The sequence below is a fragment of the Chiloscyllium punctatum genome, chromosome 37 (assembly GCF_047496795.1).
Source record: "Chiloscyllium punctatum isolate Juve2018m chromosome 37, sChiPun1.3, whole genome shotgun sequence".
Taxonomy (NCBI): Eukaryota; Metazoa; Chordata; class Chondrichthyes; order Orectolobiformes; family Hemiscylliidae; genus Chiloscyllium; species Chiloscyllium punctatum.
Window position 1 is genome coordinate 448,851 of NC_092775.1, and position 23,474 is coordinate 472,324.

The following is a 23,474-nucleotide window of genomic DNA, read 5'->3' on the forward strand; positions in this document are numbered from 1 at the left end:
TCCCAGTTTCATACATTAAAGCAGCAATTGGAGATTAGTTGTGATGACTACACAAGATGTAACAATCCCGGAATCATTTAAAATTATTCCCAACATCCAGCTGTTGCATGACCCTTCTATCATCCTCACATGATTCTTTTATCACAAAAAGTTGGTTTGCAGGTGCAGGTAATTAAGAAGATAGATGGAATATTGTTCTTCATTACTAAAGGGATGGAGTTTAAAAATAAGGAGGTTATGCTGCAGCTGTATATGTACTGTTGAGGCCACAGCTGGAGTACAGTTTTGGTCTCCTTATTTGAGAAAGGACGTACTGCCACTAGAGGGGGTGCAGAGGATGTTCACTAAGTTGATTCCAGAGTGGAGAGGGTTGTCTTATGAGGAGAAATTGAGTGGACTGGGACTATATTCATTGGAATTTAGAAGAATGAAGGGGATCTTACAGAAGCATATAAAATTATGAAGGGAATAGATAAGTTAGAAGCAGGGAAATTGTTTCCATTAGCAAGTGAAATGAGAACTATCAGGCATAGCCTCAAAATAAGGGGGAGCAGATTTAGGATTGAATTAAGGAGGAACTTCTTCACCCAAAGGGTTATGAATCTGTGGAATTCCCTACCCAGGCTATCCAGTCGAATGTTTTGAAGGCAAGGATACGTTTTTCAACAGTAAGGGAATTAAGTGCTATGGTGAGCGAGTGGGTATGTGGAGCTGAGTCAACATAAAGATCAGCCATGATGTTAAAAAATTGCAGAGCAGGCTCAAGGGACCAGTTGGCCTACTCCTGTAATTTTACCACAAAAATTTGTTTTTCCTTTTTGTATAGTCAACTGTCTATTGTGAAATTATACAATGAAATGATCAAAAATATTGAAAATTTACAGATGAGGGAGTTCAATTTAAAGTAAGGATGAGGATAGATGAAGAATTGGGCTTGACTTTAAACATCTCACCGACTATTCTTGATGAGAATGCTGCTAATGACATTGCTATGTTGTAGAACAATATTTCATCCAAAAACATGGAGTGGAAGAGGATTTAGCGTGGTTTTGGGGGCTAAAGGCAGAGCTTGAAACATGGATTTTGAGTTTTTGAAAGAGAGAAAATCAGAGAGACAAAAGTTTTTTTTGGGAGACTTTCAAAGAGCACTGATGTGGTATCAAATGAGTCATCTTTTAATCACATGAGGAGAGGCTGCTCCTCGGAATTGAAGGGTTGAAGACAAGTTGGGATATACATGTGAGGATAACACTAGGTTGTCTTGTAGTGAGATTCCAGACAGAATTGAGGTCAATGCACTTCTAACTAAACATCCTGTCCAGTTTAGCATGTTATATGTGAATACTTGACAGATTCTCACACACGCACTGTTCCATCTTTGTTGAACCTCACTTCAGTGCTCTCTGTATATACAAATTTGAAGGTAGGAGGCCAACAAGCAGAACATTTTGGAAAGCAGCCTTTAGGGTAAAAATCATGTGGACCTTTAAAAAATGACTGAGGTAGGAGCAATGTGTACATTTGGATTGCAATCTGTTTATTAAACAATCTCTATCTGGTCTATTAAGACAGAAAAAAAAATAGAGAATATAAAAATTTTTCTGTAACATCTTGATAGCAGGACTTAGATGAAGGAGACAACTGGAAGTGTACAAATCGTTTTCATTTTACATCGAAAGAAATTGTGGCATTATTAGTGGAAGATGCAGAGTAAAAATGAAGGTAGATATTCTGTGTTTGACAACTTGATTCTCCTAAAATTTAGAAGATTTAGAAGAAATCTTTTCCAGGAGAGAGTGCATTCTGTATCTTCAGAAAATTTGGTCATAGAACTGATGACAGGAAAATAAGGTTCTGGGTTTTTGTGAAAATAAAGTCTGATGCATAGACAAAGATGTCTAATATATAAAGATGATAAAACAAAGAAAGACCTGCATCCAGCAACAAACTCATTCAAGATTTGTTGAAGTTGAATGTGTGCTTCTGACTTTGGTCTCTTTATCATGTGCGCCACTTCATCAAGACCATCCTCCTGAAAAAGGATGAAGAAATTGGACAATTAATCATTATTGATCTTTCATGATACTGAATTTGAAACATTAAATAGTGCCTAACATTTTCTTTCTTTAAAAACAGCAGATCATTTCAATTCCATGATTTTAAAATCACTCTCCTGTTGATAGCTATTTACACTGAGTAAACAGTAGCTCATTGACTGATCAACTTTTGGGTAGACTCCATGCTGTGTAAGTTAAACAAAGTTAAAAATCACACAACACCAGGTTATAGTCCAACAGGTTTAATGGGAAGCACTAGCTTTCGGAGTGCCGCTCCTTCATCAGGTGGTTGTGGAGGACACAATTGTAAGACACAGAATTTATAGCAAAAGTTTACAGTGTGCTAAAGCTTCCTGATGAAGGGCTTATGCCCAAAACGTCGATCCTCCTGCTCCTCGGATGTTACCTGACTATCCCACAATACCACCCACTGTGATGGTATGTTGCCCGCAGTTTGAACAGAGAGACATTTAGCAGTTCCAGCAGAACTATCATTCCATAATGGACAAGCACGCAATGACAAGAGCAAAGAAGCCCAGACCCAGGTTCAAGTCAGGAACTGATTGGGCACCTTAGGGAGGAGACAAGGGCATTCAGAAGGCCAGGTGGGAAGGCACAAAGTTGGGGGATGTGCCATCTTGTGGTAGGAGAGCTTGTGGTATACTCAGAACATTGCTCCAAAAGGATAATGCAAAACTCCAATTCCCACTTCTGCATCTAAGGTGATGAAAAAGTGAACTTGCCCTATCACCTTCCAGTCCTAGCCAACCACATTATGGCAATGTAACTGCCTTGTTAGCTAACTTAAGTAGCCGGTAATGATTTTTTTCAAAATGGTGGGAGTGGCTTTTAATTTTGGAGCCCCCTACCTGTGTGGGAGAATTGTTAGATTCGTGGCAGTCATTTTGACACATATTAAAAGCCTGGAAACCATTTTGGATCTCATCCTATTGTCTGCTTGCAAAAAGTTAAAAATCACACAATACCAGGTTGTAGTCCAACAGGTTTAATTGGGAGCACTAGCACAGCACTAGCCACCTGATGAATGAGCAGTGCTCCAAAAGCTAGTGCTTCCAATTAAAGCTATTGGACTATAACCTGGTATTGTGTGATTTTTAACTTTGTACACCCCAGTGCATAAAACCATAAGACATAGGAGTGGAAGTAAGGCCATTCAGCCCATCGAGTCCACTCCGCCATTTAATCATGGCTGATGGGCATTTCAACTCCACTTACCTGCATTCTCCCCGTAGCCCTTAATTCCTTGTGACATCAAGAATTTATCAATTTCTGCCTTGAAGACATTTAGCGTCCCGGCCTCCACTGCACTCTGCGGCAATGAATTCCACAGGCCCACCACTCTCTGGCTGAAGAAATGTCTCCGCATTTCTGTTCTGAATTTACCCCCTCTAATTCTAAGGCTGTGTCCACGGGTCCTAGTCTCCTCGCCTAACGGAAACAATTTCCTAGCGTCCACCCTCTCCAAGCCATGTATTATCTTGTAAGTTTCTATTAGATCTCCCCTTAATCTTCTAAACTCCAATGAATACAATCCCAGGATCCTCAGCCGTTCCTCATATGTTAGACCTACCATTCCAGGGATCATCCGTGTGAATCTCCGCTGGACACGCTCCAGTGCCAGTATGTCCTTCCTGAGGTGTGGGGACCAAAACTGGACACTGTACTCCAAATAGGGCCTAACCAGAGCTTTATAAAGTCTCAGAAGCACAACGGTGCTTTTATATTCCAACCCTCTTGAGATAATTGACAACATTGCATTCACTTTCTTAATCACGGACTCAGCCTGCATGTTTACCTTTAGAGAATCCTCAACTAGCACTCCCAGATCCCTCTGTACTTTGGCTTTACGAATTTTCTCACCATTTAGAAAGTAGTCCATGCTTGTATTCTTTTTTCCAAAGTGCAAGACCTCGCATTTGCTCACATTGAATTCCATCAGCCATTTCCTGGACCACTCTTCCAAACTGTCTAGATTCTTCTGCAGCCTCCCCACTTCCTCAGTACTACCTGCCTGTCCACCTAACTTTGTATCATCGGCAAACTTCGCTAGAATACCCCCAGTCCCTTCATCCAGATCATTAATATATAACGTGAACAGCTGCGGCCCCAACACTGAACTCTGCGGGACACCGCTTGTCACCAGCTGCCATTCCGAAAAAGAACCTTTTATCCCAACTCTCTGCCTTCTGTCAGACAGCCAATCCTCAATCCATACCAGTAGCTCACCTCGAACACCATGGGCCCTCACCTTGCTCAGCAGCCTCCCATGTGGCACCTTATCAAAGGCCTTTTGGAAGTCTAGGTAGACCACATCCACTGGGTTTCCCCGGTCTAACCTACATGTCACTTCTTCAAAGAACTCCAACAGGTTTGTCAGGCATGACCTCCCCTTACTAAATCCATGTTGACTTGTTCTAATCCGACCCTGCTCTTCCAAGAATTTAGAAACCTCATCCTTGATGATGGATTCTAGAATTTTACCAACAACCGAGGTTAGGCTAATTGGCCTATAATTTTCCATCTTTTGCCTTGATCCTTTCTTGAACAAGGGGTTACAACAGCGATCTTCCAAATATCCGGGACTTTCCCTGACTCCAGTGACTTTTGAAAGATCTCAACCAACGCCTCCGCTATTTCCTCAGCCACCTCCCTCAGAACTCTAGGATGTAGCCCATTGGGGCCAGGAGATTTATCAATTTTAAGACCTTTTAGCTTTTCTAGCACTTTCTCCAAACCGGTATCTCCAAATCATGCTTGCAGAAAGCCTGGCATTTCCCATGCCCAGCTAAGATGATTGGCCTTGCAGCAGTACTGATCCCTGATAAACGAGTTCTTCTCTCTGCATGGAGCGATTCCTCTCTTTGCAAGGACCTATTGTATACTAACACCTGCTTATTAGCTACTAAACGACACTGTCCAGACATTACGTGACTGTCCAGACATTACGTGACTGAAGCTAACGACGGTGCCTAGCTTGCTCATTATCTTGCAAATTAACAGTTTGCTAATTGTTAAATGATTATAACCTATATAAGCACACAACCCTCTGTACCTCGCCTTATGGCCTTTCGGTTGACTTGTCTTTCCCCAGGAGCTCATGAATAAACCAGTCAATACTAAAGGCTTTTGTGTAGCGGGTTACTTCTAAATTGGACCGCTCCAAGCGAGTCACCAACTGCATAATTTATTTCCATCCCCAACAACCTATCTTAATATGGATCCAACTTTCACCAAAAGTTTTTGAAGGATAAGAAGAGGGAGACAAGAGGAAAATGGGTTTGGCCTTGAGTTTCTCTAACTTTGAGTTGCACGAACACCAGGGGTCAAATGGTTTTTTTCTGTGTTGGAACAGCCCTGCCCATGTGGTCAGTATGACCAGTTGCTGGAGACTCTGGGAAACCCTTGCCACAAACATTAGAGATCCTCCCTTAACTAGAACAAACAAAATTTACAGCCCAGGAACAGGTCATTCGGTCCTCCAAGCCTGAGCCGATCCAAATGTACTGTCTAAATCTGTCGGTCAATTCCTAAGCATCTGTATCCCTCTGCTCCACACCTACTTACGCATTTATCCAGACACATCATAAATGAATATACCATGCCTGCCTCTACCACCTCTGCTGGCAATGCGTTGCAAATGCCCACCACCCTCTGTGTGAAGTACTTGTCGTGTGTATCCCCCTTAAACTTTCCACCTCTCACCTTGAAACCATGACCTGTCGTTATTGAATCCTTCACCCTGGGAAAAAGCTTGTCTCTATCCACCCTGTCTATATCCTTCATGATTTTATAAACCTCAATCAGGTCCCCCCTCAATCTCCTTTTTTCTAATGAAAGTAAACCTAATCTACTCAACCTTTCTTCATAGCTAGCACCTTCCTCATAAACCTTCTCTGCACCTTCTCCAAAGCATCCACATCCTTTTGGTAATGTGGCGACTAGAACTGTACACAGTATTCTAAATGTGTTCGAACCAATGTCTTGTATAACTTTAACATGACTTGCCAGTTCTTATACTCAATACCCCATCCAATGAAGGCAAGCATACTATATGCCTTCTTGACCACTCTATCCACCTGTGCAGTAACCTTCAGGGTACAATGGACCTGCATTCCCAGATCTCTCTGCCCATCAACTCAGGCTCTTCCGTTCATTATATAATTCGACCTAGAACTAGTCTTGCCTAAATGCATCACCTTTCATTTTTCTGGATTGAAAACCATCTGCCACTTTTCCACCCAACTCTCCAGTCTATCTATATCCTCCTGTATTCTCTGACAGTCCCTTATGCTTTCTGCTACTCCACCAATCTTCATGTCATCTGCAAACTTGTTGATCATACCAACAGTGCCCTCTTCCAGATCATTTATGTATATTACAAACAACAGTGGCCCAACACTGACCCCTGTGGAACACCACTGGTCACCTTTCTCCATCTTGAGGAACTCCCTTCAACTACTACTTTCTGTCTCCTGTTGCTCAACCAGTTCTTTATCCACCTAGCTAGAACACCTTGCACACTATATGACTTCACTTTCTCCATTAGTCTACAATGGGGAACCTTATCAAACGCCTTACTAAAATCCATGTATATGACATCAACAGCCCTTTCTTCATCTATCAACTTGGTCACTTCCTCGAAGAACTCGATTAAGTTGGCAAGGCACGATCTCCCCCACAAAAAACCATGTTGCCTATCACTGATAAGCCCATTCATTTCTAAATATAAATAGATTCTATCCCTCAGTACCTTCTCCAGCAATTTTCCCACCACTGACGCCAAGTTTACTGGTCTGTAGTTACCCGGAATATCCCTACTACCCTTCTTGTACAGGGGGCAACATGAGCAACCCTCCAGTCCTCCAGCACCTCACCTGTATTTAAGAATGTCACAAAGATATCTGTCAGGGCCCCAGCTATTTCCTCTCTCGCCTCCCTCAGCAACCTGGGATAGATCCCATTCGGTCCTGGGGATTTATCCACTTTAATAACCTCTAGCCTTCCCAACACATCTTCCCTACCTAATCAAACTTCTATCTCTAATCTCAACATTCATCATGTTCCTCTCCTCAGTGAACACTGATGCAAAGTAATCATTCAGAATCTCATCCATTCTCCCAGTGCTTATCAATATCACAGATCCTGTGACTTGTTTCTCACTTCTCCTCCCCAATGTGTTATCATTGCTTTGTTTAGGCTGGAGTTTTAGTTTATTCATTTATAGGATGCAAGTGTTGCTGACTAGTCCAGCATCTATTGCCCATCTCTAACTTGCCCAGAAGGCAGTTAAGAGTCAACCACATGACTGTTAGACTGGAGTCACATGGAGGTCAGACCAGCTAAGGATGGCAGATTTCTTTCCCTAAAGGTTTTTGCAACAATTCACAAAGGTTACATGATTGTCACCCATCTGCCATGGTGGAATTTAACCATATGTACCTAGAACATTAGCCTGGGGTTTGAACTATTACACCACTGACATTACCATGATGTCAACCCCTGCCTATATTCAACCACAAACACCAAATTAAATTTATGAATATGTCCAAAGTCCCCAAATTAGGCTGAGTGGCCAGTTCAGTGAATAACTGATACATTCGATGCTGCTTTGATGCATGTTTCTTCAAAGTGAATTGGCTTTGATGCGACTGAAGAATTTAGACCATTATTTGTGGAACATGAAATTTCCTTACCTGTATTGACTGTAATATGATTCTAGCCCCATTAGTTTAAATGGTGTGGCTATTGCATGATTTTCTTATAACGCATGATTGCACAAGAATGCAACAATCGCATTATATTAGAACCAACCATAAGAATTTTCATTGAAACTTATTTCCCTTTTCTCAACATGATCTCACACCATGTCAAATAAATGTGCAGTCTTAGTAATGTACCTACCAGTCTTTCTGCTATCTTTGCAAGGAGATTGGAATTATACAAGCGCCAGGAATAATCTTCCCAAGAACTCCATACATACACACACGGTTTCTCGTACAAATACGGAATACAACAATATGACCTGAAACATAGCAAATACAAGAAAACGGATATGTAAATAAGAAAAATTGACCCATGTGTTAACTTAAGGGATGCAATGATCTCCACATTTACTGTTTTCATGATACATCTGATCTACAATAACTGATAATCACCACCAACAACAACAATTAACATTCAAAAATATCACCAGGTACTTCGAAGGAGTATTACCAAACAAACTTTGACATTGAACCAGAAGCAGAGATCTTAAGACTGACGAGCAAAAGCTCGGACAGAAATGTAAATTTGCATCTTCCCAAAATGGTTACAACATAAGAGGCTAACTGGTTCATTTCTTTGCTGGGGTCTCAAAGAGTCTCTCACCCAGTGTCATTCCATCACCTTCTGCCCATTCCTCTGCATATTCTTTCCTTCAAATAACAATCAAATTCCATTTCCAATGCCTCCACTCACTCTCAGAAAATAGATTCCAGAATGAAAACAAAAAATGCTGAAAATCACAGCGGATCAGGCTGCATCCGTGGAGGGAAGGCAGCCAATGTTTCAAGTCTAGATGGCTCTTTATCAGAGTTTGCTCTCTCTCTCTCTCTCTCTCTCTCTCCATAGACGCTACCTGACCCATTGTAATTTCCAGAACTCTTTTAAGTACAGATTCCAGCATCTGAAGTAATTTGCTTCTGCTACTATATTCCAGACTTTAACCACTTCATAAGACCACAAGACATAGAAGCAGAAATATGTCAGTCAGCCCATCTAGTCTGTTCTACCATACAATGAGATTATGGCTGATCAAATAATCCTCAACTCCAGTTTGCTACTTTATCCCCATAATCCTTGATTCCCTTACTGATGAAAAATCTGTCTATCTCAGTCTTGGATATATTTAATGACCCAGCCTCAACAGTCCTTTGAGGTAAAGAATTCCACAGATTGACTATCCTCTGAGAGAAGAAATTCCTCCTCATCTCTATGTTCAAAATGGCAATTCTTTATTCTGAGATTGTACTCTTTGGCCCTCGGCTCTCCCACATGAGAAAACAACCTCTCTGAATCTACCATTCAAGTCCCTTAACAATCCTGTATGTTTCAATAAGGTCACTTCTAATTCTTCTCAATTCCAATGAATTGGAATTCCACAGGCCCAATTTAGAGTCATCGAGGCATATAGCATGGAAACAGATCCTTCAGTCCAACTCGTCCACAATAACATCCCATTATTGGGAATGCACTAAAGCCTAGAATTAGAGGAGCACAGATGTCTCCAAGGGTTGCCTGGCGGGAAGTGATTACATATATAGAGGGATGAGATCATGGAGAAATTTGAAAATGCAGATGAAAATTTTTAAATTGAGTCACTATTTAAGCTGGAGCCAATATAAACCAAGTGAGCACAGGGTGAAAGGTGGATAGGACTGGGATAAGTAAGGACATGGAAAGCTGGGTTGCGATCACCTCAAGCTTATAGAGGATGTAATGTGGAAGAGCAGCCAAGAGTATGTAAGAATAGTCTGGAGATAACAAAGGATGGATGAGGCTTTCAGGAACAGATGAGTTGAGGTAGTTGCAGAGTTAGGAAATGTTACAGAGGTAGAAATAGATGATTGTAATGATGATGGTGAAGTGATAAGAAGTTCACCTCTGGGTTAAATGTCACACTGAACTTTGCAAGTGATACAGTTAGGAGAAAGTAAGGACTGCAGATGCTGGAGATCAGAGTCGAGAGTGTGGTGTTGGAAAAGCACAGCAGGTCAGGCAGCATCCAAGCAGCAGGAAAATCAACGTTTCAGACATGAGCCCTTTGGATGCTGCTCCTCGGATGCTGCCTGACCTGCTATGCTTTTCCAGCACCACATTCTTGACTTTGCAAGTGATTCAGCCTCAGACAGCTGTCCAGGATTGGCATGAAGTTGGTGGTTACAGGAAAAGATATTGTGGTCAGGACTAAAGTCAATGGTTTTGTTTACCTAACATTTAATTGGAGGAAATCTCTGTGAATCCTATACTGGATGTTGGACAAATAGCTGACAATTTAGAGGTAATAAAGGAGTTGTGAAATATGGTGGCAAGGGAGAGCTAGGGTGTAGTGATTGTAATGAGGTCAGCCAGGTGGACCTCATAGAATATGAATTCCCTAACTGGGGCTGCTAATCTGGTGAAATCAGTGAGCCCTGGCTGACAGATAAAAAGAGTGACATTCTGACAGTCTGAGAACTGGCTCTAGGAAAGCTTGACCACTGTCAAGGACTTTCCATGTGCAAATAAAGGATGACTTGGTAATGGGATATTGGTCTCTGTGGAGTTATTTCAAAGAGTTGTCAGCATATGTCTAGAAATTAATGCATTTCTGGATGATGTCACCAAAAGGCAGGATGTGGATGAAAAATAGGAGGGATCAAGGATGGTTTTTTTTTGTACAACGTCAGAGATAATGGTTTGGGAAAAGAAGAAAAGTAATTGCAAATAATTTTCTACAATTGTACAGATAAGAATGAAACTGAGTGAGAGCAGTCTCCCTGTCAAAATATGTGTTCAATTCTTCTGCTATGTCGTTCTTCACCATTAGAATTTCTCTGACACTGACTGAGAGGACTACATCTGTCTTTATTAATCTCTTTCTCTTCATATAATTATTGAAGCTTATATCCCTGCAATCTTACTCTCATAATCTATTTTTCCTCTCTTGATTAATTTTTTTTTGGCTTCTTTTGCTGAATTCTTAAATGGTCCCAATCCCCAGGCATGCTGCTTTGTCTGGCAAGTTTATACACCTCTTCTTTGGATCACATACTGTCCTTAATTTTTTTTGTAAGCCATAGTTGAGCTACTTTTCCAGTTTTATTTTTGCGCCAGATAGGAATAGTGTTGTAATTCATGCATCTGCTCTTTAAATATGAACAATAACCTATCCATCATCAATCTTTTCAGTAAAATCTCATTGTTACCAGATTAGAGTCCTATATCTCCCAAACGGCACTAATGGTGAACCTACTCAAAATGAAGAGTGTCCAACTAAGGATGAACAATAATGGTGGCTTTGCCAGTGAACATGCAAAATCATTTTAAAAACAAATAATTGTTTAACACCAATGTATTGAATTTTTCTGAAAGCACCTGTCAAATTCTGTGTATTCTGCTTTTGTAGGTGGTGTAATTGAGTTTTGTTTTGGAGGTAAACTGATTTCAGTATTCTCTAGCTCGTCATCTGAATCTCTTGTGTCCAGTAAAGATCTCTTCTCCTCATTGTCATCCACCTTTCCTTCTTTTTTCTTTTTGGTGACAAGTTCTACCAACTTTCCATAGTTACCTTAAATAAAATAAAATTAACATTTTGATTTCAGTTCTCCTACACAGAGGTTTCAAAGCAGCACAACAATTAAAATAAAAACAGAAATTGCAGGAACAACTCAGCTGGAATGGCAGCACCTGTGGGGTGAGAAACTGAGTTATTGTTTCAAAACCAAAGACTCTTCATCCAAGGATGTAATAAGTTAAGAATTGTATAATTGCGCATGAAAAACCGAGCCACCTCTGAGCAGACATGACATTGACTTTTGCACCTGCCACCAAACCTGGGCTGTATAATCAGATGCTGCTTGACCTGCTGTGCTTTTCCAGCACCATTCTAATCTTGACTCTGATCTCCAGCATCTGCAGTCCTCACTTTCGCCTGTATAATCAGGTGTTTCTATCCAAAAAATTGGCATAAGGATTTGGAAAAGTTCAGTGAATTGGCAAAAAAATAGTAAAAGGAGTGTAAAGTGGGAAAATGTGGGGTCATCTACTTTGACAGGCAGTATAGAAAATTAGCATTTATTTAACCCGAATGCAATTGTATAACTCTGAGGTACAGAAGAATCTTGATCTTTTAACACAGGAATGATAAAAATTTAATCTGTTGGTACAGCATGTGATTCGAAAGGTAAAGGGAACATTGTTATACACTGCAATGGGAATGGAAAATAAAAATAGGAATTTATTGCTGCAGTCATACATGTTATTGGTGAGACTACATCTGGAGTACTATGTACAGTTTTTGGTCTCCCATTTGAGAAAGGTATTATTGAATAATAGTAATAACCTCAGAGGATGTACCTGGGATGGAGGCATTACCTAGGGAAGGAAGATTGAACAGGCTGAATCTGTAACCGTTAGAGGTTAGAAGAATGAGAGATGATCTTATTGAAACACATAAGAGCCTGTGGAGTTTTGACAGTTGACAGCGAAAGGTTGTTTCCTTTTGTGGGAGAGACTTGAGCCAGGAGCTACAGTTCAAAATTAAATAATCCCCCATTTAAGACAGAGATGAGAAGAACAGTTTTCTCTGAGAGTCATGAAAGTGTGGAATTCTTTTTCCCAAGGAATGGTGAAGGTGGGTCGATCAAAAACAAGACAGTGGTGGATGAATTTTTGATTAACAAGGAACTCAAAGCATATGGGTGGGGGTTGGCAGGATGTGGATTAAAGTCACCTATCAGATCACCCATGATCATTTTGAATGGTACAGCTGTCTTGATGGGCAGAATGGGACATTCCTAATTCTAATCTGTATGTTCCAAATAAACTTCAGGATGCAGCAAAGACACTTACTGGTTGAGATAATGCTGCAGGAATTCAGGATTGTGGCTGAAAGCAGTCTCTGGTGTCGAAGTCCCAGACTAAATGACTCGGCAAGTGTGGATTTCTCAGAGGTGGTGTGAGGCTCCACAGTAAAGGGGTGATGTGGGCAGAATAGCCAACCTAGACCCCCCACTCATCCCCTCACTGTTAAACCACAGCGGGTTCAGGATGGGAAGCGACTAGTGGAAAGGGCAACGGGGGAGTTTCTCACACTCCCTCCCCCTCCTTTTCCCCACCAACTATCAGTGGCTGCAAACCTGCTGAGGAAGGATGCAAAATTCTGCACATATAAACTGGTCAAAAGAAGACCATTTGGCTCCACTGTGTGTCTGTGGGTGAATGAAAGGTATTATATAGCCGTGCAGATATGACACTTCAACTGAAAACTCAAATAATGTTTTCAATGGGGCAAGGGTTTCTGCTTCTACCAACCTTTCAGGTAGCAAGTTCCTGAACCTCATCAGCCTTTGGGTGAAAGTGTTGTTGCTCAATTCAACTCTTAAACAGAGGTGATCATTCAGCAAAATAGAATGGATAGAAATAGTGAAACTGCTCCTCCAATCACAGGCTGGTTCACTCTCATGATTTTTGTTATGAGACGCAATCACCTGATAAAGGAGCGGCGCTCTGAAAGCTAGTGTGCTTCCAATTAAACCTGTTGGACTATAACCTGGTGTTGTGTGATTTTTTGCTTTTTGTTGTTTGACTAACTGGGAGGATGGAAAGCAAGTCAGGCTGCACAGTGACTGGGTCTGTAAAGTAGGTGCAAAGGTGTAAAGTAAAAGAGAACAGCTGCAAAGGGGAATGAGCAGCTACAAAGGGGATACTGGATTTTCAAAGGTTGGGTGGATCTCAAAGGGGAAACATTTTTTTTCATGGGGAGAAAACAATTTTAAATTTTTCAGCAAAGAAATATTTAGCCGTTGGAAACAGGAAAAATCGAGTGACAAATTCTTCACAAATTAACGTTGAATCTCTAGATTAAAACTGCAGGATTTAGAAACTACAAATATGAGCACTGAATCAAAGGTTTAATATAATGTTGAAGTTTTATTTAGTAAAGGTTTCTATTAATGTGTTATCCCATGTTAAAGCATCTCCCTTACTATGAATTACTTGAGTGGCTGGCTTTAAGACAGACATACAACTGTTCAGCTGTGACACTTCTAGTCAGCAGAAAGCCTTTAGAGTCATGACTTTTTATGTATATCAATAGCTTTTTCGAATAAAAATATTTGTTACTAACTTATGCTTATTGTTTTGCACCAATTTGAATATTGTCATCCCTACAAAGCTGATGCTTTCCTTGTATTTTGTGTTTTGTGGTTTTAAAGTTAATCTTGGAGGATATTGCTGAAACTTTAAATTCTGCATCTGTGTGAGTCCAAATTCCCCATATATAAGCGTAAACATGGAGATGTTGCTACTTTGTGATGGCAAATGAAAGAGTTGGTGAGACTGAAAAATTAGCTCCTGAAAACAAAAATGTTGCCCCCAAAAATCAAAAAGTTGCCTCCAGTAAAATTCAAGAGAAGCCCTCAAAGAAACAATTGAGCCCTGATTCCTATCACTATGTGGTTGACTGCGCAGCTTTAAAAGTTGCTATCAAACAAGGTTTCTTGTAGATAGTACACAAAGACATCACTGCGGATCAGTGGTGAAAATGAACATTGAGCAATTATCAGTGAACATCCCCACTTCTGACCTTATGATGGAGGGAAGGCCATTGATGAAGCAACTGAAGATGGTTCGGCCAAGGACACTACCTTGAGGAACTCCCGCAGAGAGGTCTCGGAGCTGAGGTGACTGACTTCCAACATCCACAACCATCTTCCTACATGCCAGGTATAACACCAACCAGTAGCGATCCCTCCCAACGCCCCCCCCCCGCCCCCGATTCCCATTGACTCAGGGCTCTTTGGTGCTACACTTGGTTAAATGTCACTTTGTTGTCACAATCATTCTCAATTCAGAGTTTAACTTTTTGTCCATATTTGGATCAAGGCTACATTAAGTTCTGGAGGTGATTGAGCCTGGATTGATGAGCAGGTCTTTTTGAGTAAGTGCCACTTAATAGCACCTCATCATTTTGTTGATAAATGACAGTAGATGGCGGGGTGGTAATTGGCCATAATGGGCAACTCCTAGTTTTAATAAAAACATTTTCGGGAAGATGCAAGCATTGTAACTGTACTGGAACAGCTTAACTAGAGAAGTAGCTAGATCCAGAGCACAAGTTTTCAGTGCTATTGCTGCAATGTCATCAGGACCTAATGTGGTTCCTGTATTCAATGTGCTCAGTCATTCTTTGATGTCATGTGGAATTAAACAAATTGGCTGAATGCCTGCATCTATAATAGTGGAAGTCTCCAGAGAAGGCTTTCTGTACTCACACACTCAAATTGCTTGGGTCATTTTGAAATTGTAAACCTTTATTATTTTATTCAGTGCTGATCCACCTACTGTTCTTGTATTAATTCCTCATAAACTTCACGGAAACATTCTACAAAAGAAACAGGTTTCACTGGAATGACTACCCAGGTGTCAATGAGGAAATGTCATTAGGTATAGGAATTAATGTCATGTACAACTGCACAATAATTATCCTTAGACACTTACAGCATCAAAATAAACCATTTGACCCTCTGCTGGCTCTTTAAAAGAGCAGCTGTGCTTAGTCTCAGATCACAATATTTTGTCTGTAATTCTCATCTGCAGACACCTGTCAAACTCCAGTACACATTATTTATTGAATAAGCTTCCACTACGTTTTCAGCAAGTGTTCAAGATCCGAACCATTATGGGTGAAAGCATTTGCCTTGGTGCCTATGTGGACCATGACTTGGGGCTGCTCCCCCTCTCCCTCAAGGGTCCCAAAAAACATGATCAGAGACATCACGAACCCTGCCACCTGGGAGGCAACAAACAAGTCTCTCTCATTCCCACAAAACCTCCTAAATGTCCCCGTAACTATGGAGTCTCCAGTGCCGAAAGCTCTGCTCCACTTTCCCCTTCCCCTCTGAGCAGCAGGGACAGACTTTGCACCAGAGACCTGTGCCCAATTGCTTACCCCTGCTAAGTTGTCCTCCCCAACAGTATCCAAAACGGTATACTTGTTGACAGAAACCACCATAGGAGATCCCTGCACTGCCTGCCAGTTCCCATTCCTACCCCTGACGGTAACCCATCTACCTTCTTCACATGGCTGTGAAGTAACTACCTCCCTGTAACTCCGCTCAATAACCCCATCCGCCTCTCAAATGATCTGAAGTTCATCCAGTTCCAGCTCCAATTCCTTTACACGGTTCTCGAGGAGCTGGAGTTGGGTGCACTTCCCACAAATGAAGTCAGCAGGGACACTAGAGGTGATCCTTACCTCCCACATACAGCAAGAGGAAGATTCAACCACCCTAACCTCCATTCCCACTGTTCTAAATTCCCAAGTAGACCGCTGAAAAAAATGAAACACAAAAGAAAACTCTTACCACATTACCAACCGACGCAGAGAACTTTCTTTTGGTTAGAGGAGAAGGATGAGTGGTAGACACTACCCGAGTAGTGTTTCGGGTAAAGCAACCACCCAACTATGTAACCTCGTGACCTCACCAACAGCCTCCTGCTTGACGCTCCCGCACTTCCTGCTGCTGAAACAACAATGGAGGACCCCAACACTAGAGGTGGGTTTTTAAACATTTTTCCTCACCTTCCTGACAGCCTCCTGCTTGACAATTCCACACTTCCGGCTGCTGGTAAGAAGAAAGGTGGGGATCTAAGGCAGAAATTCAGGGAGCTTGGTTGGAAGCTTACAGCTAGAACAAACAAGAGTTTTTATCTCTGGTTTGTTGCCCGTGCCACGTGCTAGTGAAGTGAGGAACAGGGAGAGCACGGAGCTGAACACACGGCTGCAAGGATGGTGCAGGAGGGAGTGTTTTGGATTCTTAGATAATTGGAGCTCTTTCTGGGTAAGGTGGGCCCTCTACAAACAGGTTGGTCTTCAACTGAACCAGAGGGGTACCAATACCCTGGGGGAGGAATTTGCTAATGTTCTTCGGGCGGGAGGGGGGGGGGGGGGTTTAAACTAATACAGCAGGGGGATGGGAACCTGAATTGTAGTTCCAGTCTACAGAAAGTTGAGGATAGTGAGGTCAGGAATAGGTTTACAAGGTCGCGAGAGGGCACCGGCAATCAGGATGCTGGTTTGAAATGTATGTACTTCAATGCCAGGAGCATCCAGAATAAGGGTGGGTGAATTTGTGGCATGGGTTGGTACCTGGGATTTCAATGTTGTGGCCATTTCAGAGACATGGTTAGAGGAAGGACAGGAATGATTGTTGCAGATTCCAGGATTTAGATGTTTCAGCAAGAACAGAGATGTTGGTAAAAAGCGGGGGCGGGGGGGGGGAGGTGTGGCATTGTTAATCAAGAGCAGTATTACAGCAGCTGAGAGAACATTTGAGGAGTCATCCACTGAGGTAATTTGGGCTGAGGTTAGAAACAGGAAAGGAGAGGTCACCCTGTATGGAGTTTTCTATAGGCCTCTGAATTGTTCCAGGGATGTAGAGGAAAGGATAGCAAAGATGATTCTTAATAGGAGCGAGAGTAAAAGGGTAGTTGTTATTGGGGACTTTAAATTCCCCAATATTGACTGGAAATACTATATTTCAAGTGGGTCAGTTTTTGTTCAATGTGTGCTGGAGGCTTTTCTGACACTGTATGTAAACAGGCCAACAAGGGGCAATGCCATACTGGATTTGGTACTGGGGAATGAACCCAGCCAGGTGTGAGATTTGGAGGTAAGTGTGCACTTTGGCGATAGTGACCATAATTTGGTTACGTTTACAATAGTAATGGGCAGGGATAGGTATATACCACAAGTAGTGTGTTGAGTTGCAGCCCTTGCTTGACCGCATGACAGCTCTGGAGCTGCAGACTGACTCACTGTGTAGCATCTGCAATGCTGAGGAGGTCATGGATAGAACGTTTAGAGAATTGCAGATAAAAACAGGGAATGGGTGACCAAAAGGCAGAGAAAGAGTAGGAAGACAGTGCAGGTGTCCCCGGCGGTCATCTCCCTCCAAAACAGGTATACCGTTTTGGATACTGTTGGGGAAATAGCTCACCAGGGGAGGGCAGTAATTGCCAGGATCGTGTCACCGTGGCTGGTTCTGGTGTTCAGGGAAAAAGACTCGTAGGGGCATAGTCAGAGGGGATTCTATTGTGAGGGGAGTAGATAGGCTGTTCTGTGGCCAAAGATTAGACTCTCGGATGTATGTTGCCTCCCAGGTGCTCGGGTCAGGGATGTCACCGATCGGGTGCAGAGCATTCTGAAAGGGGAGGGTGAACAGCCAATTGTCGGGGTGCATATGGGCACCAACGATATAAGTAGGAAACGAGATGAGGTCCTGAAAGAAGAATTCAGGGAGCTAGGAGAGAAGTTAAAGAGGAGGACCTCAAAGGTACCAGTGCCACGTGCTAGCCAGGGTAGAAATGAAAGAATAGGCAGGATGAACATGTGGCTTGAGGGATGGTACAGGAGGGAGGGATTCAGATTTGTGGGACATTGGGACCGCTTCTGGGGAAGGTGGGACTATCATAAATTGAATGGTCTGCACCTGAACCAGACTGGAACTAATGTCCTTGGGGGAGATTTTGCTACTGCTGTTGGAGAAGGTTTAAACTAATGTGGCAGGGGGCTAGGAACCAGAAGAGAACTCTAGTAGACAGTGAGGTGGAAACTACAGACTGTAAGGAACAGGATCATGAAGTTATCATTACCAAGGGGAAGAGTAGGCAGAGAGCAGATGAACGCAAAAGAACTGGTGGTCTGAAGTGCATATGCTTTAATGTAAGGAATATAGTGGGTAAGGCAGATGAATGTAGGGCTTGGATTGGTGCCTGCGAATATGACGTTATTGCAATCACAGAGACTTGGTTGAAGGAAGGGCATGATGATTGGCAACTCAATGTTCCAGGATATAGATGCTTCAGACAGGACACGGAGGGAATTTAAAGGAGGGGGAGGAGTTGTATTGCTGGTCAGGGATGATATCATGGCTGTGCTAAAGGAGGACACTATGGAGGCCTTCAACAATGAGGCATTACGGGTAGAGCTGAGAAATAAGAAGGGTGCAGTTACATTGTTGGGGCTGTACCACAGGCCTCCCAACAGTGAGCATGAGATAGAAGAACAAATAGGTAAACAGATTATGGAAAGATGTAGAGGCAACAGGTGGTGGTGATGGGAGATTTTAGTTTCCCCAACATTGACTGGGATACACTGTGTCAGAGGTCTGGATGGGGCAGAAAAGTTTTCTACAGCAGTACGTCAATAGTCCAACGAGGGATGGGGCCATATTGGACCTGGAGTTGGGGAATGAGCCAGGTCAGGTGGTAGAAGTTGCAATGGGAGATTTCATTGTGAATAGTGACCACAATTCTGTAATTTTTAGAATACTTGTAGACAAAGATGAGAGTGGTGCTATGGGAAGAGTACTAAACTGAACCTAAGCCAATTATATCAAAATTCGGCAAGAGCTGGGAAATGTGGACTGGGGGCAGCTTTTTGAAGGGAAGTCCACATTTGATGTGTGGGAGGCTTTCAAAGATAGGTTGAAGATAATGCAGGATAGGCATGTCCCTTTGAAAACAAGGGATAGGAAAGGCAAGATTCATGAACTGTGGATGACAGGAGAAATCATGCAACTAGCCAAGAGGAAAAGGGAAGCGTACATAAAGTCCAGGCAGCTAAGAACAGAACAAGCTTTGGAGGAAAATCGGGAGAGTATGACCATTCTTAAACGAGGAATCAAGCGGGCTAAAAGGGGTCATGAAATAACTTTAGAGAGCAGAATTAAGGAGAGTCCCAAAGCCTTTTATTCTTATATAAGAAGCAAGAGGGTAACTAGAGAAAGGGTTGGTCCACTAAAGGATAAGGAAGGAAGGTTGTGTGTCAAATCTGAGAAAATGGGTGAGATTCTCAATGAGGAGAGGGACATAATGAATGTTCAGATTAGAGATAGAGGTTTGTTTACTCTGGATGACATTGACATAAGGTGGGAGGATGTGTTGGGTAGGTTAAAGGATGTTAAGGTAGACAAATCCCCAGGACTGAATGGGATCTATCCCATGTTGCTGAGTGAGGTGAGAGAGGTAATAACTGGGGCCCTAACGGATATCTTTGTAGCATCCTTAAACACAGATGAAGTGCCGGAGGACTGGAGAATTGCTCATGTTGTTCCTCTTTTCAAGAAGGACAGTAGGGATATTCCAGGTAACTGCAGACCAGTGAGCCTGACATCAGTGGTGGGAAAGTTGCTGGAGAACGTACTGAAGATAGGATCTATTTATAATTAGAAAAGAATGGGCTTATCAGTGATAGGCAACATGGTTTTGTGCGGGGGAGATCATGCCTTACCAACTTAATAGAGTTCTTCGATGAAGTGACCAAGTTGATAGATGAAAGAAGGGCTGTTGATGTCATATACATGGATTTTAGTAAGGCGTTTGATAAGGTTCCCCATGTAAACTAATGGAGAAAGTGAAGTCACATGATGTGCAGGGTATTCTAGCTCGGTGGATAAAAGACTGGTTGAGCAATAGGAGACAGAGAGTAGTAGTTGAAGGGAGTTTCTTGAAATGATGAAAGGTGACCAGTGGTGTTCCACAGGGATCAGTGTTGGGGCCACTGTTGTTTGTGATATACATAAATGATTTGGAAGAGGGCACTGGTGGTCTGATCAGTAATTTTGTAGATGACACGAAGATTGGTGGTGTAGCAGAAAGCATAGTGGACTGTCAAAGAAAACAGGAGACTATAGATAGACTAGAGAGTTGGGCGGAGAAGTGGAAGATGGAGTTCAATCCGGGCAAATGTGAGATGATGCATTTTGGAAGGTCTAATTCTAGAGCGAACTATACTGTAAACGGAAGAGCCTTGGGAAAAGTTGATGAGTAGAGAGAAATCAGGGAGTTCAGGTCCATTGTACCCTGAAGGTAGGTTGAGTGGTCAAGAAGGCATACAGTATGCTCAGGGTATTGAGTTTAAGAGCTGGCAGGTCATGTTGAAATTGTACAAGACTTTGGTTCGGCCACATTTAGAATACTGTGCACAGTTCTGGTCGCCACATTACCAAAAGGATTGGACGCTTTGGAGAGGGTGCAGAGAAGGTTTACGAGGATGTTGCCTGGACAAAACTTAAGGGGGATACACACGGAAAGTACTTTACACAGAGGGTGGTAGGTGCCTGAAACGCGTTGCCAGCAGAGATATTAGAGGCAGGCATGGTAAATTCATTAAAGGTGCGTCTGTTCTGATGCATGAGTAGGTGGGGAGCAGTAGGATACAGATGCTTAGGAATTGGGCGATAGGTTTAGACAGTGGATTTGGATAGGCACAGGCTTGGACAGCCAAAGAACCTGTTCCTGGGCTGTAAATTTTCTTTATTCTTTGTTCTCATTTAGGATGCATAGGATGGGGAAGGTAACTGGAGGGGATGTACACATTTGAATGTGGAGTGCATTCAAGGAACAGCTACTTCTGATCCTTGATAAGTGTATACCTATCAGGCAGGGAGGTAGTTGTTAAAGAGAGGGAGCCATGGTTTACGAAAGAAGTTGAAGCTCTTGTCAAGAGGAAGAAGAAGGCTAATGTGAGGATGTACCGTGAAAGCTCAGATAGGGGGCTTGAGAGGAATAAGTTACCCAGAAAAGATCTAAAGAGAGGGGTAAGAAGAGCCAGGAGGGGACATGAGAAGTCGTTGGTGGATAGGATCAAGGAAACCCTAAGGCCTTCTATAGGTATATCAGGATTAAAAGAATGACTAGACTAAGATTAGGGCCAATCAAAGACAGTAGTGGAAAGTTGTGTGTGGAATCTGAGGACATACGGTAAGTGCTTAATGAATACTTTTCGTCAGTATTCACGTTGAAAAAGGGCAATATTAATGGGAATACAGATACAGACTACAAGATTAGATGAGACTGAGGTTGACAAAGAGGAGGTTTTAGCAATTTTGGAAGATCTGAAAATAGATGAAACCCCGGGGCCGGATATTTGCTAGGATTCTCTGGGAAGCCAGGGAGGAGATTGCAGAGCCTTTAGCTTTGATCTTTATGTCATCATTATCGACAGGAGTAGTGCCAGAAGACTGGAGGATAGCAAATGTTGTTCCCTTGTTTAAGAAGGGGAGTCGGGACAACCCTGGTAATTATAGGTCAGTGAGCCTTACTTCGGTTTTGGGTAAGGTGTTGGAAAAGGTTCAAAGAGATAGGATTTATAAATATCTGGAAAGGAGTCATTTGATTAGAGAAAGTCAACATGGTTTTGTGAAGGATAGATCGTGCCTCACTAACCTTATTGAGTTCTTCGAGAAGGTGACAAAACAGGTGAATGAAAATAAACCGGTTGATGTGGTGCATGTGGAATTGAGAGTATATTGCTGGAAAAGCACAGCAGATCAGGCAGCATCTGAGGACCAGGAAAATCAATGTTTCGAACTGGAGCCCTTCGTCAGGAACCAGGATTTAAATACTTCACCAGTCACAAATGATGTGCCAGATGACTGGATAGCTAATGTGGTTCCTTTAGGTAAAAACAATGACTGCAGATTCTGGAAACCAGATTTTGGATTAGTGGTGCTGGAAGAGCACAGCAGGTCAGGCAGCATCCGAGGAGCAGCAAAATCGACGTTTCGGGCAAAAGCCCCTTTTGCCCGAAACGTCGATTTTGCTGTTCCTCGGATGCTGCCTGACCTGCTGTGCTCTTCCAGCACCACTAATCCAAAATCTGGTTCCTTTGTTCAAGAAAGGCTGCAGAGATAGGCCAGGAAATTACAGATCAATTAGTCTGACATCAATGATCAGGACATTATTGGAAAAATCTCTGAGAGACAGGAACGGCAGGCAGTGTTCAAGGATAGTCAGCACAGATTTGTGAGAGGGAGATCCTGTCTGACTAATTTCATTTAATTTTTCGAAAAGATTACTAAATATATTGATGAGGGTAGTGCTGTTGATGTGGTTTACATGGGCTTCAGTAGATTCTTTGGCAAAGTTCCATATCGATGGCAGGTCATAAAGGCAAGAACCCATGAGATCAAAGACAAATTGGCAAACTGATTCCAAAACTGACTTATAATAAGAGGCAAAGTGTGATGATGGAGGTCTGTTTTTGTAATGGGAAGCCAGTAGCGTAGTACCAGGACTGGAGCTGGGACCCTTGCTGTTCTTTATTACAAAATTGGATGTGAATGTAGAGGCTATAATTTGTAAGTTTGTAAATTACATGAACATTGGTTATTTCTTGATAGAGAGGTGGATGGTCTCAGGCTATGTTCTGATACTGATCATCTGATAAATTTGGCACAGCAATGGGGCAGATGGAATTTAATTGCGCTAAGTGGGAGGTGATGTATTTTGGGAGGTCTAATAAGGAAGGACATATACAATGAATGGTAGGTCCCTAGGGAGTGTAGTACTGAGGAGAAAAGGGACCTTGATGTACAAGTCAATAGATGACTGAAGGTGTCAGTACAAATAGACAGGCTGTGAAGGCAGCGTTCGGGATGCTTGCCTTAATTAGTCAGGGCGTAGACTATAGGAGCAAGGAAGTCTTGTTACAACGTTATAAAACATTGGTTATAAAACAAGGCGGAATACAGTGTGCAATTCTGGTCTTACACTATCAGAAGGATGTGATTGCAGTAGAGAGGGTGCAAGGGAGATTCACCAGAATGTTGCCTGGGATGAAAGGTCTCAATTATAAAGAGAGACATGATA

General features: G+C 42.3%; 1 protein-coding gene across 3 annotated transcripts in view; it reads right to left on the reverse strand.

Annotated features, from left to right (window-relative positions):
• fer1l4 (fer-1 like family member 4) overlaps window positions 1–23,474 on the reverse strand; it is a 356,632-nt gene that overhangs the window by 235,730 nt on the left and 97,428 nt on the right. For all 3 annotated transcript variants that reach the window (XM_072556056.1, XM_072556055.1, XM_072556057.1), the window contains 3 exons: window positions 11,193–11,385; window positions 7,980–8,100; window positions 1,932–2,032 (listed from right to left, as the gene is read on the reverse strand). In XM_072556056.1, the coding sequence (XP_072412157.1) occupies window positions 1,932–2,032; window positions 7,980–8,100; window positions 11,193–11,385 (415 nt within the window). The remainder of the gene's footprint in view (window positions 1–1,931; window positions 2,033–7,979; window positions 8,101–11,192; window positions 11,386–23,474) is intronic.